The sequence below is a fragment of the Erythrolamprus reginae genome, chromosome 13 (assembly GCF_031021105.1).
Source record: "Erythrolamprus reginae isolate rEryReg1 chromosome 13, rEryReg1.hap1, whole genome shotgun sequence".
NCBI lineage: Eukaryota > Metazoa > Chordata > Lepidosauria > Squamata > Dipsadidae > Erythrolamprus > Erythrolamprus reginae.
Genome location: NC_091962.1, coordinates 366,849 through 382,782, shown reverse-complemented (window position 1 = coordinate 382,782; position 15,934 = coordinate 366,849). Strand labels below are relative to the sequence as shown.

The following is a 15,934-nucleotide window of genomic DNA, read 5'->3' as shown; positions in this document are numbered from 1 at the left end:
ATAAACGATCTTTGTGACCATATTATAAGCAACTGTGTTCTTTTTGCTGATGATGTTAAACTATTTAATACCATCGACAATGTTGCTCCCCTTCAAAAGGTCTTTGACCATGTAGCAGAATGGTCTAACAACTGGCAACTTCAAATCTCAAGCAGTAAATGCTCTGTCTTATACATTGGTAAAAAGAATCAGAATACGAAATATATACTTGGAGGAAATGAATTTCCGTCAAAGATTTGGAGTACTCATATCCAATGACCTAAGTCCTGGAGCCCATTGTAACAACATTGCCAAAAAAACATTGCGTTGTCAATCTAATCTTACATAGCTTCTTCTTTAGTAACATCGAACTGCTAACCAGAGCTTTCAAAACATTTGTCAGACCAATTCTAGAATACAGCTCACTCGTATGGAACCTGCATTGCACATCAGACTTTAATACAATTGAGAGTGTCCAGAAATATTTCACAAGAAGTGCCCTTCACTCCTCCCCCCACAACAAAATACCTTACTCCACCAGACTTGAAATACTGAAATTAGACAATTCACCACCACGTCACCTCCGAACTGATCTAACCATATTTCACAAAATCATATACCAAAATGTCCTTCCTGTTAATGATTACTTTACCTTCAACCGCAACGTCACACAAGCACGTAATAGATTCAAACTAAATTTAAACAGCTCAAAACTAGACTGCAGAAAATATGACTTCAGCAATAGAGTAAGTAATCAATGCCTGGAATTCACTACCTGACTGTGTTGTTTCTTTCCCTAACCCCAAAATCTTCAACTCATATGCGCACCATTGTGCCTACCGTTCCTGTCCTACTGTCCTATTGTCTTTTTAAAATAATTACTTTCTATGTTATGTTTACATAAACTACTATCCTATACTTGATTGACAAATAAAGAAATAAAACAGACAAACAAACTTCTGTTCCACCGGTTGATCGCTTTTACAGTCAGAAAGTTTCTCCTTATTTCTAGGTTGAATCTCTCCTTGGTCAGTTTCCATCCATTATTCCTTGTCTGGCCTTCTGATACTTTGGAAAATAGCTTGACCCCCTTCTTCCTCTCTGTGGCAGCCCCTCAAATATCGGAACACTACTATCATGTCTCCCCTGGTCCTTCTCTTCCCTAGACTATCCAGGCCCAGTTCCTGCAACTGTTCACCGTATGTTTTAGTTTCCAGTCCCCTAATCCTCTTTGTTGCTCTTCTCTGCACTCTTTCTAGAGTGTCAACATTTTTTTTTATAGTGTGGTGACCACAATTGAATGCAGTACTCTAGGTGTGATCTAACTAAGGCTTTATAGAGTGATATTAGTACCTCCATAGTCCTATCCCTCTGTTAATGCAACTGAAGATTGTATTGTCTTTTTTTTGGCTGCCAATTTTTCTTTATTTAGCATACAGCATACAGATAGTCCTCAACTTAACACAACCAAAACCCAAATTTCTGCCGTCCAATGAGACAGATAAGTGAATATAGTCCCATCTGACGACCTACCTTAGCAGAATTGCACTGCAATTGTGAAGTTAACAACATGGTTATTAAATGAATCGGACCTTAGATCACATGACCTTAGGACCCAGCAAGAGTCATAAGTATGAAGCCGTTGCCGAGCCTCTGAATTTTGATCACATGATCACATGATTGTGTGGATGCTCCAATGGTGGTTAACTGTGGCAAAATGCTGATCAGTCCCTAACTTAGAATGGTCACTAAATGAACTGTTGTGAGTTGAGGACTACCTATTAAGCAAAAAATTGTTGTAAGCTCATCACAAGTGTTGCCTTGTGATGAGATGGGTGGCGAACAAATTTAATAAGTAATAAAACAAGAATAAAAATATCCAGCCTATTTGGATTTGCATAGCATGCCAGACCCATCCACGAACACAGCTCATCTGTTTGGAACCCATATCGCATCTCAGACATCAACACCCTTGAAAAATGTCCAAAGATACTTCACCAGAAGAGCCCTTCACTCCTCCACTCGAAACAGAATACCCTACGAGACTAGACTTTCAATCCTGGGCCTAGAAAGTTTAGAACTAAGACGCCTTAAACAAGATCTAAGTATTGCCCACAAGATCATATGCTGCAACGTCCTGCCTGTCGGCGACTATTTCACCTTCAACCACAACAACACAAGAGCACAGAACAGATTGAAACTTAATATTAACTGCTCCAAACTTGACTGTAAAAAATATGACTTCAGTAACCGAGTTGTCGAAGCATGGAACTCATTACCGGACTCCATAGTGTCATCCCCAAACCCCCAACACTTTACCCTTGGATAATCTGCGGTTGACCTATCCAGATTCCTAAGAGGTCAGCAAGGCGCAAGTACAAGTGCACTAGAGTGCCTTCCGTCCCCTGTCCTATTGCTCTCCTATATCTCTATACCTTTCTTCTATTCCTATATCTCTTCTTCTATTCTTTCATTGATATGTTCTATTCCTATATCGTCTTTTCTATTATTTCTTAGATATATTTTACTATGAGTATCTCCTCTATAACCTTCATCATGTATTTTACTATGTGTATATAGATATATACCCACTAAAACCCTCATTGTGTATTGGACAAAATAAATAAATAAAATTAACCAGGGTTGCAATTAACCAATCTTGGCCCACAGTGGAAACTTTTCTTTGGCCTAGGTAATTGAGAATGGCACCAGATTTTGCGACGGCTTGTGAAACTTCTGAAGAGTGGCGGTCAGAAAATTTATTTATTTAATTTATTTATTTATTGGATTTGTATGTTGCCCTTCTCCAAGGACTCAGGCTGCCCTTCTCTCACCTCCTCTGATTTTGCCGCTCCTCCTCGGAGATCCGGAAAGAGAAGCACCGCTTGTGTCTAGTCCTCATGAGGTACCGCCGGCTGTTATCAGTGGTCTGGGGGATTTCGAACTCATCCTGGTCTGGAGAAAGAAGGAAATTCAGGCTCCTCGCATCAGATTTAGATTTGCACAGTTCACGGATGGTAGTGAATGATTTAATTAACAGATTAACAGAGTTGGAAGGGACCTTGGAGGTTATCTAGACCAACCCCGCCCAGCCCAAGCAGGAGACCCTTTCTGACAGATGGCAGTCCAGTCTCTTCTTGAAGGGCTCCAGTGATGAAGCTCCCACAACTTCCGAAGGCAACTTCTGTTCCATGGGTTGATTGTTCTGTCAGGAAATTTCTCCTTATTTCCAGGTTGAATCTCTCCTTATTTAGTTTCCATCCATTGTTCCGTGTCTGGCCTTCGGGGGCTTTGGAGAATAGCTTGACCCCCTTCCTCCTATCTGGGACACACACCCCTCCCCCAAATATTGGAGGGTGCTCTCATGTCTCCCCTGGTCCTTCTCTTCGCTAGGCTAGCCAGGCCCAGTTCCTGCAACCATTCTTCACCGTATGTTCTAGCCTCCAGTCCATCATCCTGGTTGCTCTTCTCTGCCCTCTTTCTAGAGTCTCAGCATCTTTTTTATAGTGTGGTGACCAAAACTGGATGCAGGACTCTAGGTGTGGTCTTACTAAGGCTTTATAGAGTGGTGTTAGTACCCCCTTGGCTAGTTGGTTTAGTCTCAGATGCAGTACAACTTAATAATTTGTACTTTATTGCAATTTTAATGTGAATTTTTAAATTTATAAATACAGATAGTCCTTGACTTACGACCAGAATTTTAGCTCCCCAAATTTCTGTTGCTAAGTGAGACATTGGTTAAATGAGTTTTTCGACCGTTTTACGACCTTTCTTGCCCCAGTTGTTAAGCGAATCGCTGCAGTTGGTAAGTTAGTTAAGTCAGTCATTAAGTGAATCTGGGTTCCCCATTGACTTTGGTTGCAAAAGGGGGATCACGTGAACTTCAGACACAACAACGGTCATAAATATGAACCAGTGGTCCAGTGTCTGAATTTTGATCGCATGACTGTGGGGATACTGCAGTGGTCATAAGTGTGAAACATTCCAGGTATAGTTATAAATGAAGAGGCAATAGCCATCACAGACTCTGGAACGTTTAAAATTTATTTAAAATTACTAAAAATTACTAAGCTTTCGTCGGTGCCTACTGACTTCATCAGAGTATCTTCTGTTGTGGTTCAGCCTGAGGCTGCTCAGGGACCGGCTGTGTCTCTGCTGGCTCCATGCCCGGAGGAGGATGACAGCGAAGAGGAGGGGGCTGAGCAGTCGGACGGGGGACAGGACAGTCAGGAATGGGACGAAGGAGAACAGCATGAGAACCCCGGGGGGGGGGGCCTCTCCCCAGCCAGTAGTTTGGAGTCATTAGGTGATGAAGCACAAGCCGTCATTGACATGCGACAGAGACGTTCAGATCAAAGAAAGGAGCAATTAAAGAAGTATTATCAGCACTGAATTAGGAACAGCTGGGCTTGGGTGTGGTCCTCCTTAGCAGGGTTTAAAAGGCAGGCAAGCCCTTGAAGCCATGTGGAGTGTTATCAGTTGGAATTGCGGTGACCTGCTTTGTTCTCGGCGTCTCTGTTCCTGGCCTGTGGCCCAGCAGTTTGGAAGACCCGTGGGAGGTGTAGGTCTGCTATCTACAGCCTCGTCTTGGCAGCAAGAATCCTGTATTGCTGCATGGACTTTTGCCTTCGTGGATATATTGGAAGTTCCAGCGTTTCCCTGTTTGTAAGGACATTTTCTGTTACCTGTGTTTTTCTTGAATTTTATAAACTGCCTTTGCCTTTTAACGGTGTGTCTGGCTTCTCTTTTTGGGTTGGTCTTGGCTTCCGGAGTGACCTTCAATGGGGATTTTAATACTCTGACAAAGTCAATAGTGACTGAAGAAAGCTTAGCAATTTTTAGTAGTTTTAATTAAATGTTAAACATTGGCAAGCACATTTAATAAATAAATAAATAAATCTGCAGATCCACAAAATAATTGCACTTAGACCCGGGTCAGATTGTTGTGCGAATGCAGTTCCCATTCCCTCCACAAAGACTTGGGTCTGGCCCTTTCACCTGCTGGGCAGCCCCTCCTTACCTGTGCTTTTGTTCTTGAGGTATGTCAACCGGACCTTTTCGCTGCCAAAGGTGAACAACGAGCCTTCGGGATTCAGTGCGCGCACCTAAGCAGAGAACACAGGAATGAGCCACGGTGGCGCAGTAGTTAGAGTGCAGTATTGCAGGTTGCCTGCAGTTTGGCGGTTCGAATCTCACCAGGCTCAAGTTTGGCTCAGACTTCTGTCCTGCCGAGGTGGGTTAAATGAAGACCCAGATTGTTGGGGGCAAGAGGCTGACTCTGTAAACCGCTTAGAGAGGACCTTAAGGTGGTATGTAAGTCTAAGACTGCTACTTGAACCCAGTGACCAGTTAGGGCCCACAGAGTCGGCCTTCTTCAGGTCCCGTCAACTAGACAATGTTGTTTGGCGGGGCCAAGGGGAAGAGCCTTCTCTGGGGGGGCCCCGGCCCTCTGAAATCTGCCCCCCCTGGAGATTCGTACTGCCCTTACCCTCCTCGCTTTCGGTAAGAGTCTTAAGACTCATTTATGTCACCAGGCTTGGGCCGATTAGATCTTGGCTCCGGCCAATGAATGATTGTGTGATTGTTGTAAGAATGGGTGTGATTGAATTTTTAGTCAATTGGGGATTTTAGATAGATGTCATTTTATATTCACTGGATTAATTTTATTATAAACCACTGTTTTTATATGTTGTAAGTCGCTCCAAGTCTTCGGAGAAGGTTGGCATAGAAATCCAATAAATAAGTAAGTAATTAAGTAAATAAGTAATTAAGTAAATAAGTAAGGAAGTAAGTAAGGAAGTAAGTAAGTAAGGAAGGAAGCAAGCAAGCAAGCACGCACGCAAGCAAGCAAGCAAGCAAGCACGCACGCACGCACGCACGCACGCAAACAAACAAGGGTTATTGCTATTGCTATCAATGGCGTGAATCCTAAACCGCCAATGGACCAACTACTCTTTTGTTATAACTTCAATATCAAGGACAGACACAGTACTACACCCACACAAACACACCCACCCACACACACACAAAAACACCCTATACCACACACACACACGCACACACAAACACCACACACGCACATATGTCCCCCACAGACCGCTCACAGAGGACAACCATCCTTTCCTATTGCAAGCAAGCCAACCCCTCCTTTCTCTACACCAATCCAGAATCAAAGAGAAAATATTTGGGGGTGTATCACTTGCCGGCACATCCTTCGAGCCACCCCACCCGTTCCCAGATGCACACCAAGTCCCCTGGCCTTAGAAGAATCAGGATTGTGACTGGGAATCAGAAGTGAAAATGGTGCCAACAGGTTACCACATGTTGTGGTACCCGCTTGGCACCATTTTCACTTCACTTCCTCGAGTTACAACTCTTAGTACTATGTACATAACTGGTTGGGTTTGGCAATATGTAAAACAAAACAACAATGTATGCTTAAATGTATTGAAATGCTATTGCTTTAAGGGTTAGTGTTACAGATTGCCACAAGAGGGAGCCAGAAGCATGATTCTCTCTCTGTCTGACTCTGTGCTATCTCTGTGACTGCTGTAGTAGAAACTGTGTGTTAAATGCTGGTTTATGTACAGTGATACCTTATCTTACAAACGCCTCATCATACAAACTTTTCGAGATACAAACCCGGGGTTTAATATTTTTTTGCTTCTTCTTACAAACTATTTTCACCTTACAAACCCACCCCGGCCGCTGTGATACCCCGCCTCCGGACTTCCATTGCCAGCGAAGCACCCGTTTTTGTGCTGCTGGGATTCTCCTGAGGCTCCCGTCAGTGAAATTGCAACATTGCAAAAACACAGAGGTCTGGAGGTGGCGTTTCGAGGACATCGGTGTTTTTGCAATGCTGCGATTTCACTGATGCTTCCTTCGCTGGGAAACCCCACCTCCGGACTTCCGTTGCCAGCGAAGCGCTCGTTTTTGCGATGCTGGGATTCCCCTTCAGCATCGCAAAAACACGGAAGTCCAGAGGTGGGGTTTCCCATGGAGGGAAGCCTCGGGGGAATCCCAGCAGCGCAAAAATGGGCACTTCGGCTGGCAAAAGGGGTGAATTTTGGGCTTGCACGCATTAATCGCTTTTCAATTGATTCCTATGGGAAACATTGTTTTGTCTTACAAACTTTTCACCTTAAGAACCTCATCCCGGAACCAATTAAGTTTGTAAGACAAGGTATCATTATATTTGCAAGCTGAACAAGTAAGACTTACAGTTTTGTATATGTATTGACTGATTTAACTGTGTATGACTAGTACTGCTGTTGACTAAGATATTTGCCAAAGTAAATAATATTTTATACACTTTAATGCATCTGGACCATTACTCGTATCTCTGGGCTATCGACTGGATATCTGCCAGAACTCCACATTTCCTCTGCGTATGTATATCTTTGACAACTCAGAGATCACTCTGCATACTCCTTAATAACAGCCATTTGTTTACTGACAGTTGGAAGATACAACAGCGGGGGAATTATGACCGACTTTACAACCCAGGGTCTCGGGTTCAAAATCCAGACTTTTGGCAACTGACTCATATTTATGACCAATTGCAGCCTCCTGGGGTCATGTGATCCCCTTTGGCGACTTTCTGACCAGCAAAGTCAGTGAGGAAACCAGACTCACTTAACGACCACGTCACTAACTTAACAACTGCAGTGATTCACTTAACAACTAGCAAGGAACATCGTAAAATAGGGCAAAACTCACTTAGCAACTGCTTTGCTTAGCCACAGAAAGTTGTCAGAATAGAATAGAATAGAATTGTATTGGCCAAGTGTGATTGGACACACAAGGAATTTGTCTTGGTGCAGATGCTCTCAGCGTACATAAAATAAAAATATACATTTCTCAAGAATCATGTGGTATGACACAATGATTGTCATAGGGGTCAAATAAGCAATGAAGAAGCAATATTAATAAAAATCTTAGGATATAAGCAACAAGTTACAGTCATACAGTCAACATGGGAGGAAATGGGTGATGGGAATGATGAGAAAAACTAGTAGAATAGAAGTGCAGATTTAGTAGAAAGTCTGACAGTGTTGAGGGAATTATTTGTTTAGCAGAGTGATGGCGTTCGGGAAAAAACTGTTCGTAAAATGAAGGTCGTAAAATGGGGAATATGTGACCCAGGGATGCTGTGACCCTCATAAATATGAGCCCGTTGCCAAAGCGGCCGAATTTTGATCATATGACTATGGGGACACTCCATGTGTCATTAAGTGTGAAACAAGGACAAGAGTTCCTTTTTTACAAGGCTGTCGTAACTTCCAGCAGTCACTAAACAAGTCGAGACTACCGTACTGAAATCGTGGCTTAAAGCAGTGTTTCCCAACCTTGGCAACTTGAAGATATTTGGACTTCAACTCCCAGAATTCCCCAGCCAGCGAATGCTGGCTGGGGAATTCTGGGAGTTGAAGTCCAAATATCTTCAAGTTGCCAAGGTTGGGAAATGCTGGCTTAAAGGCATCCTCCTCACACCCGTGGTGTCCATTTTGTGAAAGTGCTCACGGCCGACTGTATCCCAATCGCTGTAGCCAGCACTTTTTTCAATTAGCTTTTGTTATTTTGGGGAGAGGGGTGGCATATAAGTCCAATAAATAAATAAATACATCAATAGAAAACACGGCGGGCACCTTTTTCAGACAAATGGTTTGAATCCACTCGGCCTTCCGGACGTCAAATATATCCAGGCTGTTTTCGCTGAACACTGACAAATAAGGAGCGTTGTAGCCTGGAACGGATAATAAGAGCACACGAGGTTAATGCCGATGTACCAAACTCTACCCCTTCATGCCCACAACCACTCACATTTTCCCACAATCCTGCCAATTATGCAGCGGATGGTTTAATGCTGGTTTACCAAATAAGCCAGAATGGGCTGGGCTTTGTAACTGAGGGGCCGTGGCTGCATTCATTGGCATCAAATTAGAATTACAAATATTGGACTAGGATTCATATTCCAATACAGAAGAATCTTCAAGTGAGCATAAAAACAAAACCAGAAACTTTTCTTTGGGAACACTTAAACAACAGAATATACTGTAACTCCAAGTAAATCAAAGTTCTGTGAAATCAAACTGTCCACTTAGGAAGCAACACTGACTGACAATCGATTTCATTTTGTTGTCAGTACATTCAACTTTGAACAGAAAAAGTATTCAATGAGAATATTTCATTCATTCAGATCTAGGATGTGTTATTTGAGGGTTCCCTTTATTTTTTTGAGCAGTGTACCAGCTTGAGAGTGTGCGCAACTTGGGCGTCCTCCTCGATCCACAGCTGAGCTTAGAACACCATCTCTCAGCTGTGGCGAGGGGGACGTTCGACCAGCCCTATTTGGAAGGGGAGTCTCTTCTCACAGGCACTCATGCCCTTATCACCTCAAGGTTCGACTACTGCAATGCTCTCTACATGGGGCTACCTTTGAAGAACGTTTGGAGACTTCAGATGGTGCAAAAGTCATGGGCCTTCCAAGATATGCTCATGTTTCTCAAGCACTCTGCGAGCTGCATTGGCTGCCGACTGGTCTCTGAACGCAATTCAAAGTGTTGGTTATGGCTTATAAAGCCCTACATGGCATGGGACCAGATTACTTACAGGACCGCCTCCTGCATCCCAGTGGCTGCTCAGGTCCTAAAGAATTGGCCTTCTTCAGGTCCTGTCATCCAGGCAATGCCGTCTGGCGGGGCCTAGGGGAAGAGCCTTCTCTGTGGTGGCCCCGACCCTTTGGACTCAACTCCCCCTGGAGATTCATACTGCACCCACTTTCCTAGCCTTCTGTAAAGTCTTAAAAACGTACCTCTGCCAACAGGCTTGGGGTCACTGAATCTTAACATCTACCGTACCTCGCCCTATGATTGAATTAATAATGTATTTTGGATGAAACATGGATTGGTTTTTTAAATGAATTGGGGTCTTAGAATATGATTCTGGAATTGGAATTGGAATGAACTAGACTAGAATAGACTAGAATAGACTCGAATAGAATAAGATTGGAATGTAGAATGGAATAGAATATGTAGAATAGAGAATAGAGTAGAGTGTAGAGTAGAGTAATATTGTAATGTAGAATAGAATAGAATAGGAATGGAATAGAATATAAATGGAATGGAATGAAATGGAATAGAATGGGATAGAATGAATGAATAGAATAGAACTGAATAGAATAGAATATATAGAATAGAGAAGAGAAGAGAAGATAGTAGAGTGAAGTGGAGTGTAGAGTAGAGTAGAACAGAATAATATTGGAATGTAGAATAGAATAGGATAGAATAGAAACGGAACAGAATAAAATAATATTGGAATGAAGAATGGAATGGAATGGAATAGAATAGAATTGGAAGGGACCTTGAAGGTCTTCTAGTCCAGCCCCCTGCTCAAGCAGGATGACCTATATAGATGGTTGTCTAGTTTCTACTTAAAAACCTCCAGTGATGGAGCGCCCACGATTTCTGGTGGCAAGCTGTTCCACTGGTTAACTGTTCTCCTGTTAGGGAGTTTTTCATTAATTCCAGGTTGCTTCTCTCTTTGGTTAAATTTCATCCATTGTTTCTTACAGTTTAACATAATTAGAAGGGATCTTGTAGGTCATCTAGTCCAACCCCTAACCCAAGCAGAAGATCTCGAAAGCCTCCAACTATGAAGCTCCCACAACTTCTGAAAGCAACTTCTAGTTCCACGGGTTGATGGTTCCCACTGTCAGGAAATTCTTCCTTATTTTCTAGGTTGAATCTCTTTCATTAGTTTCTGTTGTGGTTAGGTCTGGCCCAGCTCCTGCCCCAAGGAATGTGCAGGTGGATGTGGGGGAAACATCCACATGCCGCAGGCCTGTTTTGCTCCCGATGGAATCTGCCGATGAAGCCTCCTCTGACCAAGGAAGCGTGAGTGACAGGGAAGAGGGGAGTTTGGCAGACAGCCCAGGAGATCAATCATCTGTATCATCCTTGGATTCACGCATGCGTAGAGTGATGCATAGGAGACAACAACTGAAGGATTATTACAAGAGAAAATGAGGCCACCTGTGGTTGGGTGGGGCTGCTGTAATTAGTGCTACAGATAAAAGTGCAACCTGGTGTTTTAGCCTCATGGCAGTTTATTTGATTCATTGTTTCATCAAGATTGTGGTTTTTGTGCTGTTCAAGATTGTGTGTAGACTCTCTGGACTTTAGAATTGGACTCAATTTCCCAGTTATTGGGTGAGCAATTGGATTGCATTTAACCTGTGCCTTGTGTGTACCAGAAAATCCCTTTGACCTTTAAAAAGGGATCTGTTTCTGTTTTTCTGTTGATAAAGACTTTTGTGTTTTCCTTTTATTGTGTGGCGTGTGTCTTCCTGGACTAATTACCCTGTAATTACGGGCGGTTGAAACACGCTGGCAGAACAGTTTCCAACCATTGTTTCTTGTCGGGCCTTCAGGTGCTTTGGAGAATAATTTGACTCCCTCTTCTTTGTGGCAGCCCCTCAAATACAGGAATACTGCTACCACATCATTTGTCTTTGTCTTTTTTTATATTTTATATTACAAACAATTTTTTAAAAAGTTAGAATTAGAATTTCAGTTGAAATTATCCTGAAGTAATGAATATCCTAAATGCTCCTTCTGATGAATTCAAAACAAAAGCAGCATCAGACCTCGATTGGTGGCTCAGCCCTGCCCAGGAACCTGTCAACACTGAACTTGGCTTAACCGTGTCCAGCTTGGAGGCTTCAGTGTTGGTGCTGAGGGCTAGGGAGGGGGGGAATAGAGATAGCTGGGGATTTCGTAGCCAAAAGAAAAATGGTTTCCCCTGTGAACCAAGGACTACAGGTAGCCGAAGAGAGAAGGAGTGAAGTTTCCAAGCAACCAGACAGCACCTGGATTGGGCCATATGGCTGATTGTTTCGGAAAAGGGGGAAAATGTTTACTTTTCATGAGGTGAAAACCCACAGAGACCTTCAGAGTCGGTTTTCACCGACCTGTGCCAATATGATATAGCCAATAAATATTTTTTTTTAGGAAAGGCTTGTCTCGGAATCCCCTTTTCCGAAACAATCAGCCATATGGCCCAATCTAGGTGCTATCTGGATTACCTAGAACCCTGACAGAACCCAGTGGCATGCACCTGTCCCGCCAGAAGAAGTGGAACACAACACCCATCATCCTCAGCCAAAGCCCACCCCTTCCAAATCCACGAGCCACTCACAGCAGCTGAGCGGAGCGGCCGGCCACATCAGCTCCTGGGCCCGGCTGCGGTGGCCGTGCGTGTCCACGTAGAGGCCGAAACCGCTGAAGCACAAGATGAATTCGCTCAGGCTGACCTCCACGGCTTTCAGCGCTTCCATTTGGGCCACGGTGGTTGCCCGGATGTCATCCGCATGGGGCAGACTGACCGGGGAGCCTTCGTTGAGCAGAGGGTAGAGGGAGAAGCCAGACGGGTAGCCCACGCAGAGCCGGTCCCCCAACACATCCAGGCACTGGACGTATCCCGGTGCTTGGATCTCCTTGATACGACGGTGGGGCGGGTGCGTGGCGGTCAGCTGAAAGCAGAGGACCTGGCGTTTGCAGGCCACGCAGAGCACGGGGGTTGTGCCGCGGCAGATCAGCCCCGTGGCCACCGCCTGGCAGCCTTTGGCCTCCACCACCTTGGTGCCCGGCGCCTCGGGGGTCTCCAGCTCTGCCCACGAGAAGATGCGGAGTCCGTGGTTCTTGCCGCACAGCACGGAGAGCAGCTGAGCTTCGGGGGAGACCAGCAGCAGCTGCACCCGGCGGCAGTCACCCACCCGCAGCACATCTGGAGGGGAGACAAGGGGTCGAGTTTTGGGGTCAGGAGTCAGCAGCTGTGGCTGCCACAACAGTGAAAAATCAGGAGCAGGAAAAATTGTGGTGTAAACATTAGGAAGAAATATTTATTTTTATTTATTTACTAGAGTTGGAAGGGACCTTGTAGGTCATCTAGTCCAACCCCCTTGCTGTCCAATGGCAGTCCATTCTCTTCTTTAAAGTCTCAAGCGTTGGAGCGCTCACAACCTCCACAGGCAAGCTGCTCCATACAGGTAGCCCTTGAGTTGCCATCATTCATTCAGTGGCCAAAATTACAATGGCACTGGAAAAAGCAAGTGATGACCGTTTTTCACACTTAGGACCATGGCAGCTTCCCCACACGGCCATGTGATCAAAATCTAGCCACTTATCTAGCAACTGATATTTATGACCATTGCGGTGCCCCGGGGTTGTTACAACAAGATGCTTCTCCCCAGCATGCAATGACACACCCATTTGGAAGGCAAAAATGGCCTGCCGCCACCCTCCGGAGGCCAGAAATGGTCTGTTTTCCAACTTGAAATGGGCCATTTCTGGCCTCCAGGGGAGGGGGGAAGGCTGTGTGTGCTCACCCCAGGATCCTAGAAAGGCTCTGAAGCCTTGGAGAGAGCAAAAAAACAGAACCAAATAGAACATTTCCATTGAAACATTCATTGAAGCATTGAAAAGAATGTCTTACAACCAGTCCTCACACTTACAGCCATCCCCCACGGTCACATGATCAAACCCAGGATGCTTGGTGACCAAGAAGGTGTTTACGATGTGACCTTGGATTTGCTCCATTACCATGTGATTTGGTGAACAATCTCAGCAAGACAGGTTGCAAAATGGGACCCACTTTACAACCTCACCTCGTAGCGATGGAAGTTGAGGACTAACCTGTAAGTCTTAAGGCTTTAAGAGAGAGAAAGAGAGAGAGAGAGAAAAGAAAGAGAGAGACACACACAGAGAGAGACAGGGACAGAGAGGAAAAAGAGAGAGAGAAAAAAAGTGAAAGAGAGAGCGAGAGAGAAAGAGAAAAAGAGAAAGATACAGAGAGAGAAAGAGAGAGATAAAAGAGAGAGGGACAGAGAGAAAGAGATAGAGACAGAGAGAGAGAGAAAGAAAAGAGAGAGACACAGAGAAAGTGAAAGAGAGAGAAAAAAGAGACACACAGAGAAAGAGATAACAGAGGGAGGAAAGAGAGAAAAAGACCAAAAGAAAGAGACAGAAAGAGGGAAAGAGACAGAGGGAGAGAAAAAAGAGAAAGACAGAGACAGAGAGAAAGAAAGAAATAGCTCAGATCAGTTGGGACTAAGTAGATTGCTCACCGTTTGTCCTGAGATTAACGAGGAAAAATCCATAATCCGTACCCAGAGTGAGCCGTTCCCGGTCTGCAAATAAAGGACACAGTCACAATTTGTGTAGTCCAGAGATCTCCAGCCCCTTGGCTGCAGTACCAGCTGTAGCCTGTTCAGAACGGGAGCGCACAAGCGGCAGGGGAGCATGGAAAGCTCCGCTTGCACACGTGGTGCATGCATGCACCCACCACTTGTGTAAATGGAGCTGTGCGTGCAATTGCCCACTCCCAATGCTGGCACACAACCATTCCCTCCCTTCCCGTGCTCCGCCAGTCAATAAAGCCGGAAAGGCCATTGTCCCTGCTCCCGAGACAATGCATTGGTGGAGCAGACCACAACCACCCACTCCGACCCCCGGAACCGTAATTTCAGGCAGCACCTATGATTGCGGCCGAGAGGGCATGGGGGATGAAGGGCAGCCCGTTGTCGTAGGCCTCCTTCAGCACGTAAACGGCCCGGTCGCAGTGCCGGTTCTGTCGCAGCAGCTGCTGCAGCTCGCTCAGCACCTGCGTCCACCTCCGCATCTCCGCCTCGCTGTCGGCCAGGAAGAGCATGGAGCTGGTAGTAGGAGGGCAGGCAAGTTGAGTGGACGTCACCTGCGGAAGGAATGGGGTGAGCTAGCAGGAGGCCAGCCAGTGCCCGACAATGCTTCTGGCCGGACACTGCAGGGGAGAAGGAGCCAGACACACATTAAAAATAGATCTAAATTCCTAATAAGATATAAAATGGAAGAGGAGATAGTGAAGGATGCAATTAGTATTGGGTTGCTAACTGGTACGGGCCACACAACGTACCGGTAGAGAAAAAGGAGCTGTGTGTGCAGCTCTCTGTTGCCGGTGTGCGCACAAGATTTTGATTCTGCGCATGCACAGGAAGCAAAATCTTGTGTGGGACATCCATGCGCTTGAGATTTTGGTATGCGCAGAAGCAAAACATCGCCAAAATTACTCTCACACCTGCATCCCCTCACGAGATTTTTCCTCCTGTGCATGCGCAGAACCAAAACCATGCTGGGATGCATGTGCGCGCAGACAAGAGACCTGAAGCCGTGCATGGTGCAGCGATCGCCACTGGTGCGCCGTCCTTTACCATACCGGTAGCAACCCACTACTGCTTATGACCTTTTTGACACTTCCGGCCATTGCAGCCTCTCCGTGGATAGATAATCAAAATTTGGATGCTTTAGCGACTGACTCATATTTATGAGGGTTGCAATGTTTCGGGCTCATGCGATCCCCTTTTTGGCAGGCAAAGTCAACCGGGGATGCCAGATTAACTTAACAACCATGTTATGAACTTTACAACTGCAGTGATGGACTCAACAGCGGTGGCAAGAAAGGTCGTAAAATGAGGTCAAACTCAATAAATGTTTCGCTTAGCAAATTTGAGGCTCAATTGTGGTTGTAAGGCTTATTCTATTGTACTAAAAGAAGTCAGAAGTCAATGCTTTTTTTTCCTTTTTCCTTTTCCCATATACATTTTCCTCTTCCCCTTTCCCTCCCCTACTTTCCCATTATTTTCATTTTTCTTGGTATTTCTACTGCACGAATCCCACCGGCCAATAAGGTCCCACAGAGTTGGCCTTCTCCGGGTCCCGTCGACTAAACAATGTCATTTGGCGGGCCCCAGGGGAAGAGCCTTCTCTGTGGCGGCCCCGGCCCTCTGGAATCAACTCCCCCCAGAGATTAGAACTGCCCCCACCCTCCTTGTCTTTCACAAATTACTTAAGACCCACCTGAATCACCAGGCATGGGGGAACTGAGACACCTCCCCCAGGCTTTTATATTTCATGTTTGG

General features: G+C 45.1%; 1 protein-coding gene across 1 annotated transcript in view; it reads right to left on the bottom strand.

Annotated features, from left to right (window-relative positions):
• The window catches only part of CDC42BPG (CDC42 binding protein kinase gamma), a 118,777-nt gene that overhangs the window by 11,103 nt on the left and 91,740 nt on the right, over positions 1 to 15,934 (bottom strand). Inside the window, exons 28-33 of the mRNA XM_070766526.1 lie at positions 14,517 to 14,733; positions 14,108 to 14,170; positions 12,181 to 12,768; positions 8,631 to 8,728; positions 5,000 to 5,084; positions 2,814 to 2,934 (exon numbers count right to left, since the gene is read on the bottom strand). Of these exons, the coding sequence (XP_070622627.1) occupies positions 2,814 to 2,934; positions 5,000 to 5,084; positions 8,631 to 8,728; positions 12,181 to 12,768; positions 14,108 to 14,170; positions 14,517 to 14,733 (1,172 nt within the window). The remainder of the gene's footprint in view (positions 1 to 2,813; positions 2,935 to 4,999; positions 5,085 to 8,630; positions 8,729 to 12,180; positions 12,769 to 14,107; positions 14,171 to 14,516; positions 14,734 to 15,934) is intronic.